General features: G+C 33.1%; 1 protein-coding gene across 1 annotated transcript in view; it reads left to right on the top strand.

Moving 5' to 3' along the window:
* Positions 1 to 3,475: 3,475 nt before the first annotated feature.
* Positions 3,476 to 18,878, top strand: part of LOC124541387 — a 40,475-nt gene continuing 25,072 nt past the window's right edge. The window contains exons 1-2 of the mRNA XM_047119244.1: positions 3,476 to 4,365; positions 7,731 to 7,922. Coding sequence (XP_046975200.1) covers positions 4,077 to 4,365; positions 7,731 to 7,922 — 481 coding nt within the window. The 5' untranslated portion in view covers positions 3,476 to 4,076. The remainder of the gene's footprint in view (positions 4,366 to 7,730; positions 7,923 to 18,878) is intronic.

Below are 18,878 nucleotides of genomic sequence, written 5' to 3'. Positions count from 1 at the left end.
AATATTTGAGAATTCCGATCAGAGTAGTTGATGTATTGACTGGTATTACATATAATAATATGAATGTGATCACCTACTGATCATGTTATATTATAATTATGATGAATCATCGACATTCGTCAATCGACGAAGAATTACATAAGTAAAAAAGCATATTATTCAATACATGATTAAAGATGATAGAAAGGCGTGGAGCTAATACTTGTTGACTTCCAGCAAAGCACTTTTGTATTTTGTGTTGAATAAATAAAAATTTTAACAAAAAGAAAAACCGACTTAAAACAAAACACTATTTTAAAACAAATAAATATGCATATGCATATTTTTACAGTCCTCCTAAGTAAAACGAAATGAAAATTATTAGACTACTTATTAGTCGATTTACGATTATATATCGTAGTTATAGTTATTTTAACCGACTTCAAAAAAAGGAGGAGGTTCTCAATTCGTCAGGGCCTTTTTTTTTATGTATGTTACCGAATTACTCGAAGATGGCTGGGCCGATTTTGACAATTCTTTTTTTGTTTGAAAGGGCATGTTTTACAGGATCCTGGAGAAATCGAGGGAACTCCTCAAATTTTATAGGCACACCTATAGTGATTTTGGTTTTATTCAAAGTGCCTTGGTTGTATGCTCACGAAAAGTGACATTTGATGAAGTAGAACTGATGATGAAGACCACAACTGGTAATCAGAACCTATTGGTAAGTAACTATTTTACGGGTTTAGTTCTATTTCTTTAAGATAGTCTTCAAGCAATTGATGTTAGTAAACATGCCTATGATGAAGTCTAGCTGATGGTGGACTACCAGGAGAACTCCTCAATGATTAACGGTATTGCATCGGGAAAAATGGTATTGTCAAATTGGCGACGAGCAGTTAACATTAGGCTATTGTAACTTAGGTAACGCTTAATTTGAGTTGCAGTCCACATCGTATTGAAACGGCGTTGAGTTATGTTTAGAGTCGAAAGCCGAAATGTACTGAGTATAATAAAGTGAATGACAAACACTACCAATTGTAATTATAAATAACAAAACAACACTGAAAAGCAGTAAATAAATTTTAATAAATAAAAAAAAACCGCCTTCAAAAATGAACTAAAAAGAAAAAAATAATCAGTTTTATCCAAATCCAATTTACGATTTTTTAATCACCTTTTGAAGTCGGTGTCAACAAAGTAAATAAATTCCTATATTGAAATCATTTAATTTGTATCGATAGTAAGGTTTGTCTAATGGTGTCATCTATACAATAAATAGATTTAGGTTCGTATGTATGTATTATGTACCTATATTAGCAATTTTGGCACCGACTTTGAGAGGTGATTAAAAAATCGTAAATTGGATATGGATGAAACTGATTATTTTTTTCTTTTTAGTTCATTTTTGAAGGCGGTTTTTTTTTATTTATAAAAATTTATTATATTTGAAGCCGGTGTCAGCCAAAAAAACCCTGTAGTATATATCAAAAAAACGATACGAGAATACTTTAAGAAATATGTTTTTTTACAGATTACCTTTTATAGGATAATATATTTTTCAGTAGAATCTACATTCCATACCGGTGGTAGCTTCACTCAATATAGTTTGTAAAATGACGATTCAAAAGTCCTTGTTTATGATTCAAAAGCCTTTGAAAGATTGAAGTATGTTTTGATTTGTTTTCATTAATTAATTAGCTGCTATAAGAAATTCTACACATTATGATATCTTAACGTTACCGGGGACGATTTTTATAAAAATCAAATTAGACGAAAAAATTTTAAATTAATCAAATATTAATTGAATTTTATTTTGAGGTTTTTTTTTAGTATTGGCACACCTGGCAGCGTATACTCGCGCACATGTATGACGTCGTACAAACTATGAGTCGAAAACGATCAATATTACGCATTGATAAGGGTGCCGTACTGTTTGAAATTGTGCAAACGTTGCTGTACTTTAAAACGTAATACTTCAATGACGCTACTTGTTTGCGCGCTTAAAAACTTCTGCGCTACGCTTTGCCATGGGCAAGCGTTCTTACATTGCCAATCTAGCGCCAGTCATTATGCCAAATCGGGATGAGTCATGCTTATAAGAACACTATCTGAGTCATTATTTATAAGAGAGAATGACAATGCAAAGATTACTGATTAGATACAAAGACTGTTAAGTAGATTCAATGATGAAAGGTATCTAGATGGAATTGTTCCATCAAATAAATTAGGTAACTGTATTAAAATTTACGATTAAGCAATAAATAATACAAGTCCGCAATAAAACCAAGTGATAATCTCTTCCTAGCGCTCCGGATGTTTACCGCTGGCACGTGGTAGCGAGGCTGAAAATACTTCGCTGTAATGATGGGAGTTAACTTCGCGGCTACGAGTGAGATTATAAATAAAATATACATCTTAAGATCAACAGATATATTCCTTGTGTTGTTAATATTGAATATTTTGATAACATTACTTTTTATTACGATACACACACGCACACACGCACACACACACACACACACACACACACACACACACACACACACACACACACACGCGCGCGCGCAAATATTGAATAATGACAATAATTTCATTTCATTTATTCTATATAATTATTTACAAACGTATCAAAACAATATTAGTAATTGAAATTATATATTATTATAAAATTAAATAATATTAGTTTCAGCTTTATTCCCTGATTACACTACATAGTATTTTAAAACAATATGAAATTATTATAACACACACTGCCTTTGAAGTTATAGCACACATAGTAAAATAATATTAAAATAATAAAGATAGTATTCTTACAAAAAAAATCTTAATAAAATATGGCTTTAATTTGTATTTGTACTTTTAGGTAATTTATGTTATACTTTTCATAGACGTAAAGTTATGTATACATACTATAGTAAAATTGGAGTGTCTTTTGTAATATTATATTAGATTCTTTTACTCAATTCATATATATGTATACACTCTAAATATACCAAAATATTTTTTTTTACTAATTTTGTCTGTCTGTTTTTTTCCGGCTAATCTCTGGAACTGTTGGACCGATCTTGACGGGACTTTCACTGGCAGATAACTGATATAATAGGGAGTAACTTAAGCTACAATAACATTATATTTGCTAAATTCATACACGTACAAGGTCGTGGGCACAGCTAGTCTTTAATATTATAGGTTCCCTTAGTCGCTACTATTAGATAAATTAATTAGGCGTAACACTAAAATGGTTCCATGTTAATTTATGGTACAGCAAACCAAGTGTCGGCGTAAACATGATAATGGTCCCCCAAATGGCTCGTCAGCTGAACGAAGCGAGTCTAACTGAAGTAATTTACAATTAAACGTTGATGTGAACAGAGGTATTCAAGTTTAGATATTTATCCCAGAAACGTTCGCCCCTCTGACGCGCATTCCGTCGTATTTCGGTATACGAGTCGAGCAGGGACAGTTTGGATCGGATCCAGTAGTGCGCGAGCGCATTGCGGTATTGATCGTGGAATTTGAATTTTCACAATCGAAAAAATATATCGTCGATTAAATTGGTTGAACGGCAAAACGTTTGAGGGTTGATCTAATTGAAATCGGAGCGCGATATATTTTTTTGCTGTTTTGCTTCAGTGCGTGACGATATGTGATTGTGTTGTGCACGCGATTGTTTTTGAAATTGAATTTTAGATAAAGTTCGCTACGGAGCGAGAGATTAACAAATATTTGAAACGTGGGAAAGGGTGCCTCGATGAAAACGACTTAAAAAAAATTGAAATGAAAAACGCAATGTTTGCTTAATAAAAAGTGAAAGGATATATTTTTTTTAATTGTGAATAATTTTACGTCACAATTAATATGACATTTAAAAAAATGGAATATAAACAATGGAGGCGATATCGAAGCATCCACTATAAAACAAATTGACTACTTCGATCGGACTTTGACTTGGGTAATTACAGCGACGATTAATGTTAGAGACACGAGTTCAAAAGTGACTCACAGCAATAAAACCAAAGAACCAAACAAACTATAAACCTAAAATTATTTTAAGCACGCGCTGCAATGAGAGCAAAACGGTGGCGATAAACAAGATGGCCGCTGAGCACGCCACTTCGTTTATAAGTCACAATTTGTTTATTTACATTGCTATCTCCCTCTTGCTGCCGATGGCAGACGAGGGTGCTGCGAAGGTTTACGAAGATATTAGAAACTTCCCGAAGGATGAGAAATGGTTGACGAGAGAATATCATTTAAGACAAGGTGCCTTAAGGGGGTTGATAGTCAAGCCTGGGAAACAGTATGACTTGCAGCCAGTGGAAATGTTTCTTGGCATCCCGTATGCCGCGGCTCCAGTTGGACATTTAAGATTTATGCCACCAGGTGAGATTTTACTAAAGGAAGTAAGTTTGTATGTTACCAACACATAATATTTTGTCTATTAATAATAATACTTTATACACTCTTAAACCATAATGATGCTATTAATTATGAAAAAGAAAGTTTTTGGCTATCAGCATATTGTTAGATATATTGTTGATAAAGGGTGTTTATATTTGGAAAGCACGTAAAGCTGTTCCTCCACCGCTTGAAGTCTATTCAGTCGTATTTCCATTTCATAGGACTATGAGATTCAGCGAAGAGAGTGCACCTGTATTCTCGCACACATTTGCAAATTTTAACATGACCTGCAGAGTTGTCTATTTATTACCTTGAATCCACCAAATCCAAATCGATCAGGATGACGTCATCGTCACGTTAATTATCCTTTGAAAGTTCCATTACTTTTACACTTAACATCTTCTCTACAACATTACCAATCGATTATCTATTGTAATTAAATCGGAATGGTAGTTTAATTCATAGATACTACTACCTATAGTCATACTATACCTAGCCTATATACCCTGAGGAAAGTGCTCTGTTCTGATTCTGATATAGTATAACATTTATTTTTAATAGTATTGTAGCAATGCTCTTAATTAATTAAGAAATTACTAATATTCCTATTTACCCCTCTTAAGTTTATCACACGTGTTAGGAGTGGGTACGACAATGGCCCAAGAGTTCAGAATTAATCTAACGACTTTTTACATCGCTGGACGGCTAGTAATCCTTTGCGCTATAGATGAATTGTTATTTATTATTACAAGTAATGAGCTGAGATGGCTCAATGGTTAGAACGTGTGCATCTTAACTGATGATTGCGGGTTCAAACCCAGCCCACCACTGAATATTCATATGATTAATTTTTGTTTATAACTCATCTCATGCTCGGCGGTAAAGTAAAATATCGTGAGGAAACCTCTTAATTTCTATGAAATTAGACATGTGTCTAATTTCATAGAAATTCAGCTACATGTGTATTCCACCAACCCGTATTGGAATTGCGTCGTAGAATATGCTCCGAACCTTCTTCTGCAGTGCGAAATTTACAGGCTTTTACTGTATTACAAATAATAATACTTGCAACAAAAAAAACCTAACTTCTTCATTTACATTTCCCAACGACAACGAGATTCAGATATAAATAGTTTCAATATCCTTACGAGCAACACAATATTATGCTAAAATTTAATTTACATTTTTGAAATTCTAATGATATTGTTTCTTTCATTAGTTGTGAGAATTTTCATTTATACTATTTTGAATACTCATTTATGATCCAGCGTGATTATACCCTTAGGAGCACTGTTTTCATACTTTTAGTAAGAAAACTTATATTTATCGCACTATTATTACCACAATATTATGAAGAGAAGTGAAAATATCTTATTTATATTCTTTGTTTTAATTGATTTTGTGTGTGTGTGTATGTGTTACTTAATAATATACAATATTGGATTCATGTCTGTGTTTGTTCGCATTAGTATTCGTTGATTTCTGTGTAATGAATAAAATTATATAGTTGACCAGCAGTACGATTCTGTAAGATTTCACTTCGTATCTGACTCGTTAAACATTGGCAAGACTTACAGTGATACGCCATATTGATACGTTTGTCCTTTCTACTATTATTATGGTCATAATTTCGACCGTACCGATCAATCTCTATCGTGTCTTCTCCGTCGCACTTGACATTGGCGAAAAAACTGTGCTTTTGGCAAATAAGAGACAAAAAATAATAGTAATATGTGTCTCTTATAAATTATATCATGAGATATAACATTTCAATTTAAGAAGTTGGTGGTGCATTTGCCATGTTAGGAATGATAAATGTTTTTTTATGGTTGCAATGTGATGGTGACCACTTAGCACCTGGCGGCTTCTTTGCTGAGTTTTCTTGTATTATTGCGTGGTATGACCTATTACTAATAACAGTTTGCTTTTGTCATATAAATTGTATTTACTGAAAATCCTCTATCAAAGTAGGGAAACCTGCCAAGTGCAAGGTTTGTTTTCGTGCTAAGAGATCTTATTGTTTAATTAATATTTCACTTTGCGGCTACATCTAAATGAACTAAGTGATAAATTCAACTAGCGAATATTTACGATTCCATATATGTATATGGTGTATTTATACACAACAACGGTAGCAACCTTTAATTTTCCCACTGCTGGTCTAATACCTTCTCTCCCTTTGAAAACAAGGTTCGGAGCATATTCCAACAAGCTGCGTGCAAGTATAATGGATACTTGATAATGGATGGAACCAAGGAATACTAAAATAGGGTCGAATACCATACCGATTTTCAAAGGAGGTTTTAAAAGAGTGGATGCCCGCCAAAAATATATATATTACGAAATATTCATTATATAATAATAAGTGATTACTTTAACAAGCGATTAAAGATTATATATCAGTTAAAGCAATATTTACTAAAATATTCTATGTATAAACGGATTAATAATAATAATAATCTAATTGAGTAATCATACTCATTATACTCTATTATATATTAAACGGATAACGGAAAGGGATTCTCTAATAGCTACGGAATTTAGCCTAAATTAATAGAGGGAATCCTTAATTAGGTTACAAAAAAGTAAATGAATAAAAAGATAAGAGATAGTCATACTGTATGACTTCCCTATTCACTTTTATTTATGTATACCTACTTTGTTATCTTTTTCTTATTCACTGCTGTGTCTGTGTGCTTCACATACAGAAAAAATCTCTCTTCCTAGTCGTTTCCTCATTACAGAGGGTCGTGATATCCATGTTTGTGGATCTCCTGTACATTTCGCACCACCTTTCTCCAGTTATTCCTATTCTGTGCCATTCGCAGGCAAACCTGGGCAATGGATTCGTTAGACAGAAAAAATACGTTTGTGTGAAAAATAAACTCTTTGTTTGCATTTATAGAATATTATATTTATATATCGGGAAGCCAAAATAAAATTATATTTTACAATAATACTCCAATCTCTTACGTTTTGTTACATTGCCACACTATCGTCCAATTGTTTTCTAATGACAGCTCAATAATTTTTGAAGTAAGAAATAGGGTTACATGCCAGTATTAAATGCTATGCCATATGTAATAATTACAGTCTTACAAATTATTGATCAATTAATTACATTAATAATTGTATATAATAAAGTAAATTCAATAGCTATGCTATATACATACATAATATGCAACAACAATGTGATACAATCAAAAATAACCAAATGACAATACCATATCGGAGGCTATGGTTACTCTGTAACAATAGTTTATCATTTACATTACACCATGCGTCCTGTGGCGGGAAGACATTTTTGTTTAATGTCCAAAAAATGCTAAAACAGTAATTTCTTTTAGTCAGTGCTCCTCCCTGGTCTGGTGTGAAGATGGCGACACGCTTCGCACCTGTCTGCCCTCAATCTCTGCCCATCATCAAGAAGGGTAACCCACCGTCCTTGGGTAGACAGCACTACCTGAACAGACTGAAGCCTTTCCTCGCTCAAGAGTCGGAAGATTGCTTGTATTTAAATATCTACGTGCCTTATAGAGGTAAGAATTTTTTCTTCTTGAATAATAGGTATCTATGTTAAGCCTCAAGATTTTTTCTATTGAAATACCATTTCAAGATAAGAAATATAAAATTTCAGTTATTTAATACGGGGTATTTACCATAGACAATGTCAAAATATCGAGCTGCACCAACTAAAAATAAAAAACTTGTTAAATATCCCGCTTTAAATAACTATAATAATAAAAATAACAATGTTCATTTAAAATCTTATATAAAAGTACAGAATGCACTGGAAACTAGTAGTTATGATTCTAAAATATTCTATTATAGTAGATTTTAAAATAACTTAAGCTTAGATTATTTTGTATGCAGATATGTATATCTATAAAATCGAACCATAACGACCAAAACATACTGTAACGCACCTAATAAAATTAAATAAGATAATTTTATTGTCACGTGACATTATGAAACAATTACATTTTCGACAATGTATGTTGCATAATCAATTTTTACAAACATAAAACTTCACTATAAAACGCAACATTGAAACGTACTGTAAATACACAAAGTGTAATACTTTTCGTTAGAATTTAAAATGGCAAAGTAATAAAACCTCGGATATGCACATTCCCAGAATAAGGTCAACGAAAGCTTTATTTCGTTTTACTAACTTAGAACTATTTCAAGAATTTAAGTAAAGCGAAATAGTATTGACTTTGATTGACGTTTTCAGAATTTCGCCGCCTTCACTAAAATTTCATTCAATGTTTTAGTAATGAGAGAAATTTTAATGATTTTTGAATTCCCGTGCGGCAATTAGATGAATCATTTCATTTGACTACGATTTGGGTTGAATTGTGAAATCAGAGCAAAGATCCAATGTTTAATATTAACTATAGAATAGATTGCTTAACACCAATCAATTACATCATTTGCTGTAAATTCATGGTTTTATTTTGATGGGTAATCTGGGATTTGAGACCAGGTCCAGTGGTTAGAACGCGTGCATCTTAACCGATGATTACAGGTTCAAACCCAGGCAAGCACCGCTGAATATTTATGTGCGGCGAAGGAAAATATCGTGAAGAAACATACATGTATCTAATTTCATTAAAATTCAGCCACATGTGTATTCCATCAACCTGCATTGGAAAAGCGTGGTGGAATATGTTCTAAAGCTTCTCCTCAAGAGAAGAGAAGGAGAGGAGACCTAAGCCCAGCAGTGGGTATACAGGGTAAACAGGCTGTTGTTGTTACTGGGAAATTATATATTACCAAAAATATTAATAATAATATATAGAATACCCAATTTTAGAACTTCGTTTTATTTGAAGCTCAATAGAGAAATTACTGAAATCACACAAATGTAATACAAGTTAAATGTGTCTGCGACCTAGATCATATTCTGGGGAAACCTTGAATTTGGTGCTGCTTTTAAATTTTATGTTCTATAGATTATTTTATATCGAGAAATAAGACGATGTTTAATAAGGATTTTCTGATAAATGAAGTTATAATACAAACTTACCCATACACATTATTTAGCAGATTTTCTTCTCTCTCTTCTCCCTTTCTTAAATATACACAAAGTATACATAAGTCTATATACACTAGATTTAATTTTTTGTTCTTATAATTTCATTTATTTATTTTCATGTGCGCGCATGTGTTTATGTTTACCCAATAGTCAGGAGCCATCTGAAAATGAGTGCTGTGCATTAGCACAGCTTATACTGAGATTAACCCCTTGCTATCTACACTGTGTTATTTAAATTAAATTATTTTTTTGTGTATTATCTATGTAATGTACGTGTGTAGCAAAATAAATGGTTTAAATGGTTTAAACAAATATGATTTAAAAATTGTTACCTACAAATTTTGACGGCGTGGAATGGTGGCAAGAATGCTAGCAGTATTTCCCCGTTGAATCGCAATTCCGATCCTCTGGGCAACAAACGAACTTTTCTATCACCAGTGGAGGCAATAAGGCGAGATGTTATACTTTTAATGGAGTTTTTTGCACATCTACTCCAAAGTCCAAGTTTTTCAACAGCAATTGGAACGAATATGAAACTTGGACAAAGATACGAATATTTGTATCGTTTATTTGTTTCAATATTTCCGTAGCGACTCTGAGTTTTCAATTTGGGCAAATGAAAAACAAGTCATACTATTTTCGGGAACTATTCTACGAAATATGTCTGTTTTATCTGACTCGGATGTAATTGCTTAAGATTTCAATATTTCACCACAAGACGACGGGTTAACAGGCTTTCACTTTGACAAAAATTATGTTATTAACAAAGTTATTCGTTCTATTTGAGGCGCCTAACAGGCAATGAAACTTCTGAGAACGAGCCATTAACGATTTATGTAGTTAAATAACATTTTGAGGGACCGTTCTGAGAATGTTTTATTCTATTGTGTATGTTGTATTAAGAATAAATAGTCCACCCAATGTTATGAACCGCTGACAGATTTTGGCGCTTTAAAAAATACAAACCATTCCGTATATCGTAAACGCTTGTGCCTGCAGTTACACTGGTTTACTCACTCTTCTGACTTGAACAGGAGAATATTAGGTATTGAACACACAAAATATAAATAGATAGAAAAATATTTTGGTACGTCTAAATTTTGTACAGCAAAAAATGTTTTTTTTTTAAATTCAGTTACCATTTTTCATAAAACTTGCCACCCGTTCTGATTTCTTACGGATGAAAAACCAACAAAGAAACAAAAAAAATAAATTTAATTTATAAATCCGTCTATAACCCACCTGTACGTACAACCACCTAATCAAACAGACACAAAAAAAATTAATCCATCCAGCCATTTAGATTTACAGAAGAACTGCATACTTAAAAGAATAACAGAAATAAATAAACTAAATAACAATGCAGTTCAGTTTAAAAAAGACAAAATTATATTTAAGTAGAAATTTTCGTCGCCAAAAACTTAATATACTAGTTTATAACGTTATTAGTATCTCGAGTTTATTTTTAGTACTGTTAAGAATTTGGACACACCGTGGACGGAAGTTCTATTAATATAAACGAAATGGGTTCAACCGATTCTAGCGTCAGTTTATTGTTGGGAAACGTTTGAATAGATCGATGTCATTCTAACACGTTTTAAAATGTTTTCAGAATGTGTAACAGGCACGTGGGATATAACATCTTAGTAGCCAAGGTTGATGACGTATTGACAATGTAAGAAATAGTTGTAAAAAAATCTTACGCCTTCAATTTCAATGAGTACTGATAACTGTTGGTGTCGGGTCGCTTATTATATAATTATACTCGTAATATATTTTAAAAAATGAATTAGATGTTTATAAAGATTGATTACAAAGATATACTTCATTATAATAATATGCTGTTATATAAGTATTGCGCCTTAGGGGTAAAGTATGTGTTGTGTAGTTTATAACTACCCGGACGGGCTTGCATGAAATACCTATTCCTATCTACCCCAATTAAATAGCTACCACCTAGTAAACACTCCTACTGTATATAAACAGTCCCATGTAAGAAGAGGATATCTGCATACCATTAAAGTAAAGTACGTAACTATTTTATTTATTTATTTATTTATTTATTTAAACACTTTATTGTACACCACAAATTAAACAGATAAGTAAGAACACATAAAAAAAAAAATAGACGGTACAACCGGCGGTCTTATCGCTTTAAAGCGATTTCTTCCAGACAACCGAGGTGATATGGAGTAGTAGCCAACAGAGAAATGGTAGGTGGTGTAAAATAGACTACATGCATAGATACAAATAATATAATACATAAATAAACTACTACATACATATAGCTAGGTACATAAATACATTTATACATACATATATACATAGAGTCATACATAAAAACATATAAATATACAGATATATACAAATAACAAATGGTATCTAGTCGCCATTCAGTGTGAGAGTGTGAGGTAATAATTAATAACTTTAGTTTTAAATAATGTTAAAGAGGTTGCAGATTTGATATTAAGCGGGAGGGCATTCCACAATCGAGTAGCCTCAGCCGTAAAAGATTTTTTGGAAAAAATTGTTTTCTGCACAGGTGGATTTAAAAGTAAATTTTCAGATGAACGTAAGTTCATGTTGTGTCCGTCAATAACATTGCGAGAATTCAAAAATTTAAATTTTTCTTTCAAATAATTAGGTGAGTGAGGATTGAATAACACACAGTACAGAAGACAAACAATATGTAGATTCCGGCGAAAACGAATAGGTAACCACTTGAGCTGAGTACGAAATTCAGAGACATGGTCATATTTGCGTAAGCCAAATATGAACCGTATAGCTAGATTTTGAAGACGCTCAAGTTTATTTAATTGGTCCTCATTTAAATCTAGATAGCTTGCGTCTGCATAATCGAGAATAGATAGAAGTAGAGAATGTGCTAACATAGTCTTGGTGGAAATAGGAAGAAAGGAACGGAGACGTCGTAGAGAGCCCATCGCCGAAAACATTTTCCTGCTGACTACATTTAACTGATGTGACCATGAAAGTGTAGAATCTAGATGTATACCGAGATTTTTTACCGTAGAACTATATGGTATAGTACAATTATCTAATATAATCGTAGGAATGTTTCTCCAGTCAACTCTTGAAATCATAGCAGCACTGCCAATAATAATGGCCTGTGATTTTGATGGATTGATCTTTAAACCATAACACTTGCTCCAATCACTGATTGTAACCAGGTCATCATTAATGGCAGCGATAGCGCTGGGCAAGTTATCCAAGGTTGACTGGGTATAAAGCTGGAGATCATCTGCATACATGTGGTAGAGAGAAGAAATCTTTTGAGTAATAGAATTAATGAAAATAGTAAAGAGAATAGGAGACAACACGCCACCCTGAGGCACTCCAGCACGTACTTCACACCAAGACGAAAATGTCTCGTCTACCTGAACACGTTGCCTTCTGCCTCTAAGATAACTCTGAAACCAGCCAAACACCGATGGAGATATGTTAAGAGAACGCAGCAAACTCAATAAGATGTCAAAGTTGACAGTACCGAAAGCATTGCTAAAATCTAACAATGTCAGCACTGTAAGTTGTTTATTATCCATGCCCAATCTAATGTCGTCGGTAATTTTCACGAGCGCTGTGACCGTACTATGACCGGAGCGAAAGCCAGATTGGAGTGGATTAAGAAGGCTGTGCCTATTTAGGAATGTTATTAATTGCTGGAGCACTAGTTTTTCTAAAACTTTGGAAAGGAATGGAAGGATGGAGATAGGACGAAAATCAGTGTAGTTCATAGAATTAGCCTTTTTGGGGAGTGGAATAATACGGGCTACTTTCCAGGCATCGGAGAACTTTGAGGAAGTGATGGATTCATTAAGGATATGAGTAATAACAGGAGCAATAGTTTCAAGGATAGGTACAATCATATTACGGCCAACGCCGTCGTCGCCCACGGCATTAGAAGAGATGGACACTATGCTCTTCTTAACATCACATTCGGTGAAAGGAATGAAATTAAACGGTGGATAGTCAAAGGTTGGCAAACAAGAAAGAATATTTAACGTCCGCTCTTTTTCTGCGTTGTCAATAACGTCAGATGAAGAAAAATGCTTATTAAGAGACTCTATGTCAATGTTACGGTGAAGAGAATTATGAGATGATTTGCCAATTCCAAACGATTCGAGGAATTTCCAAACTTTAGCTGGGTCGCCGTTTTCGACTGATTTATGAATGTGGCGTCGTTGCGCATCTCTACACGATGTATTGCAGCGATTCCGGATTTTATTATATTTAATACGGTTTTTGTCACATGCATCAGATTTTAATTTACTTTTAGCCATAGCTTTTTTCGCAATTAGACTTTTTAATTCCTCAGATAGCCAAGGCGCTGGTAAGTGTTTAATTTTAATAGGTCTAACCGGAGCATGATTATCATAGAGACCAGTCAGACAAGAATAAAACATGTCAACTTTTAAGTCGACTGAGCTGGCATCGACTACAGCTGACCAATTAATTTTGCGAGCATCCTCAGTAAGACGTTCTTTATCCATTCCACCAAAACTACGCCGCAGAAGTATTCTCGATTTTGCTTTAGGAGGACGAACTTTGTATGAAACAAAAATCAGATCATGATTCGAAAAAGCATCAGCCTCAAATTGGCCGTGCGTGAGGACAAAATCTGGAGATGACACTATAATAAGATCAAGAAGTGAAGGGACACAGTTAGGGGGGTTATGAGTGGCCGAGAGAGGCAAAATGTGTAGGTTGCACGCTTCAATTACAGAGTTTAGCTTTCTGCATCGGTTGTCACCTTTAAGGAGACATGTATTAAAGTCACCCATAATTATGGTATGACTATATAAGGGAGACTAATTAATAAACTTTCGAATGCAGAAAAATAATCAATATGTAGAGAGGGAATATAAAATACGCCGAGAAGAATTTTTGTGAGAGAAAGAGTTATTTCGATGAGTAAGTGTTCAGCAGCATTAGTTGGAGGAGGCTGAGTCGACGAGCTAACAATAGTAAAGGGAATATAAGAACGAAGGTAGATCGCGACTCCACCCCCACCTTTACCAATGCGGTCGTTACGTATCAGTGTAAACCCTGGTAAGCAGTAAGATGTAGATGGTAAACATGGCTTTAACCAGGATTCGGAGATGAGAATCGCGTGGATATTACGAGATTCAAATGACGCAAGCATATCAGGATAATGGGCCGGAATACTCTGTGCATTAATGTGAATAACGTTGAAATTCTTCATTGAATCTGAGAAACAAGAATTAAGGACGACGTTTAAAGGGAGGGAAGATGTACTGTGGAAACTATCCTCATCCTCAACTGACAGATCTTCATTTGATGAGCAAGACAAAAAATGGCTACTAGATATACTATTATTTAATGACATTATGATAGTTTTATAATAGATATATATAAAATACAATAAGAAAAAATAAAATAAGAAAATTTATATATAAATAACTTATAATAAATAGTAAATAAGTTATAATAATAATAAACCAATAAAGGCAGAAACCAACCCACCAGCGGTCTGAGAGAAAGAATCACTTAAAAGGTAAAAAACAAATTCAAAACCGTTGTAAACTAATAGATAGTATCAAGTAAAAATAAAATACGTTACAACAAAAGAAACAAAATTGTAAAAAATAAAATAAAAAAGAAAAATATAAAAACGGAAAAGAACAACAAGTAACATATTTATAGTAACAAAAATAATATATAATGAATGCAATAAGTAAACTATACTAGTATTGAGATAAAGAAAAAATAATGCAGAAGCTAAATTATGATAAACATTCGTTATGACATTTATATCTCAAAGCAATAACGGAACGCAGTATGAATGCACTTGTCAAGATGTCAACGTGACAGTGTTTAGTTGTTTACATTCTACAACACAAAATTGCTTACTACCTGATTTGTTAAATTATATTAGTTTTATTACGTGATAAAACTAAACTGAACATTGAAATAAACAAAAACAAGACAATAAAAAGAAAGAAACGAAGTTGATACAAGTACTCGCGAAAGGAAGACGTTAAATGTTAAATAATCAATAGAAAAATCAAAAACAGTACAAGATAATAAGGATAAATTATTTCTTAACGATCCTTTTAGATCGCAACTATTTTGCTCTTTAAAACGGAACCAATTGTAATTTGTACGTTAAATATCAATGAATAAGCTTCTATTTTGGGCACCCGAAAAATAATTTGTTTGGAAAGAAAAACGCTGGACTCAATATTTTGAGATTTAACAAAAATCAGCATTTGTTTTAAGCCAATATATACTTGGTTCGTTAGATCAAAATGTATTTGCTGACTTCAAGGCTCTTTAATATGTCTAATAAGCTTAAGCGTAATGTTATTATAAACAATATAATAATTTTCATTAACTGTGCTAACACAATTAATACAACTTGAAAGATTTAACATAAAATTATAATAATTTACTTGAAGGAAATTTTAAGTATTCTCTTTTATAGTTGGAAAGTTTGAAATCCTTAAAAGCATAAATTCTTACTAAATATACGCTCAACCATGGTTTTCTTCATTTAAACTTTATGAAAAATAAAATAAAATAACGAGACGTTAGAGGATACAGCTCCGCTGATACGCCAAATTTAATAAAACAAACATTTAAATAATGGTCTTAATATTGTTAATTTAAACAATTTAAAAAAACGTGTTAGAATTTTTGAATTTCGAATACAGAAACGAATCCATGCTACTTTAAATTTCAATCTTAATGCAATACCAATAAAGTAACAGCCTGGTAAATTTCCTAAGGGCAAAGGCCTCCTCTCCCATTAAGGAGAGAGTTTGGAACATATGCGTGGTGGAACCACAATGCGGGTTGGTGGAATGCACATGTGTCAGAATTTCAATGAAATTAGACACATGCAGGTTTTCCTTCACCGCCGAGCACGAGATGAATTATAAACACAAATTAAACACATATGTATAGCAGTACAAACATGCATACAAAATGTATAGCAATGTCATTTTAATATCTTAAACTACTACTAATATAATCAAAAACCTTATTTCAAATTGTTTTGCTTTTTAGGTCCGAGTGTATTTTGTTTGCTTAAAATAGAGACAATAGTAGTGATTTATTTTAATTTCAAGAGTTGAAACGTCTTAAGTACTTTCGGCTACTTTAGTAGTTTGTTATAAATTTTAAGCGTTGCCAAATATCGTAGCTTGAAGCAAATAATATAATTCATGGTTTATGCATTCATTTCAAAATAAATATAAATAAATATTGGAAAACATCACATACAATACTCTGATCCCAATGTTAGCAGCTAAAGCACTTGTGTTATGAAAAATCAGAATTAACGAAGGTACCACAAACACCTAGACCCAAGACAATATAGAAAACTAATAAACTTTTTCTACGTCGACTCGGCCGGGAATCGAACCCTGGACCTCAGATTGGCGTACCCAGGAAAACCGGTGTACACACTACTCGACCACGGAGATCGTCAAAAAATCTAAGAAACGGTATTACATTTTGACATTTTGATGAAAACAAGCACTTGAAAAAAAGTATTTATTTGTTTAAAAATATTGGCCAACAAAATAATTGCGTAGTTGAAATAAAATGATGCCTTAATGCCTGAAGGCATCCTCAGTCAACTTTAAGTCAAATTAAAAGATTGAATTACTTCAAAAATTACAAGACAATAAAATAACAAAAGCCCATTGTTTCTCATGTGATTCAAAATTCATGATAATAGCGTGAAACACTGAATCGCACATAAATGTTTTTAAGAAATTATTCCCTTACATTTTAATATTAAAGCTGTTAGAAAAATTTATAGTGTGCACTCATTCTCGTTGAATTTAAAATAGGCAGCCAGTTGAACGCTATACAATGCTTGAAACCGGTACTGCTCCATTGTTCACCTATTTCTTTGTTCAGCGCTTTTGTTTATGCGAAATTAAGCGAAATTTCCCCAACGATTAAAAGTTACGTCCAAACAATATGTTCCGTGCGGTTATTGTCTAAGGTATTAGACAATTGCTGATAGACAACATCATTGATTTCAGTTATTTGTCAATGTTTCTGTATTCATGTCAGTATGAGCAGCTTTGCAAATGATTGATTTGAAATATGGTAGAATGGATTAAAAAAGGTAGGACTTTATACAGGCTCGGTTAGGTAGTTACCATTCATTTTGGCCGACCATATGATCCTGATATTATATGAGATAGAGCTGAGATGGCCCAGTGGTTAAAACACGGGCATCTTAACCGATGATTGCGGGTTCAAACACTGAATTCATTTGTTTAATTTTTGCTTATAATTCATTTCGTGCTTGGTGGTGAAGGAAAACATCGCGAGGAAACTAGCATGTGTCTAATTTCATCGAAATTTTGCACCTGTGCATTCCACCAACCCGCATTGGAACAGCGTGGTGGAATATGTTTCAAGCCCTCTCCTTAATGGAAGATGAGGCCTTATCCCAGCAGTGGGAAATTTACAGGCTGTTACTTTTACTTTTTTTATATGATCCACCTGATGGTGATTTGTCACTACTGCTCATTAAGATTGGTTATAGAAATTTTAACCATTTCTTACAAGCACCATTAATCTTGGGACTGATATATTATGGTTTACGCAATTGCATAGAGTCAGTAACTCATTTTTGGACAATGTATATGGTTCTACAACAGGATCCCAGCAATTGTCAAAAATGCTTCTATTGCCAAATTAAAAAAAAAAAATTGTTAAGAAACGCTTTTGTGCGAAAGGCTACTATACTATTGGTGAATTTATGATTGATAGCAGACCTTGGGTAGGAAACGATCGCCTCCTAGCTTTTTTTTATGGCATAGGTGGCAAACGAGCAGGAGGCTCACCTGATGGAAAGTGACTACCACCGCCCATGGACATCTGCAACACCAGGGGGCTTGCAGGTGCGTTGCCGGGTATTTCTATTCATATTTAATTTATGCATATAACCTGTTTGACAAATAAAAAATCCGCTGAGTTTCTTTCGACGGTTCTTCTTAGGTCATATCAATAATTATCTTAGTGTAATGCACTATATATAATACACTATATTGGGAATTGAGTTTTGAGTTTCAGTATGTCTACTATGTTTTTATTTATATAGGCTCAGTCATCTTTCAAACTGGAAAACAAAAATACTGAATATTACTGCTTGGAAGAAGAATTTAATGGTCTAACATTTTTTGGGCTTATCTGAAGCACGTTTGATCAATGTTCTATTGAAGAAATAGTAACGAATAAACTATACTGTCTTTAGTAAAAGTTTTTAAGGATCACTTGCCATCAAAAGGGCAATTTGCTCATCATCGAATACATTTTCAACTTAACGTTAGGTTATTGAGTTTATCTTTCGACGCAATGGGAGGACCATCAATTTCTAAGTTCAAAAAAGGTTGTAAGTTAATACTGTAATTTGGTTCTCTATTTATTATAATAATAAAGTTAATTTTTG

The sequence above is a fragment of the Vanessa cardui genome, chromosome 2 (genome assembly GCF_905220365.1).
Source record: "Vanessa cardui chromosome 2, ilVanCard2.1, whole genome shotgun sequence".
In the NCBI taxonomy this organism is placed as follows: Eukaryota; Metazoa; Arthropoda; class Insecta; order Lepidoptera; family Nymphalidae; genus Vanessa; species Vanessa cardui.
This window is presented reverse-complemented; position numbering and strand designations above follow the sequence as displayed.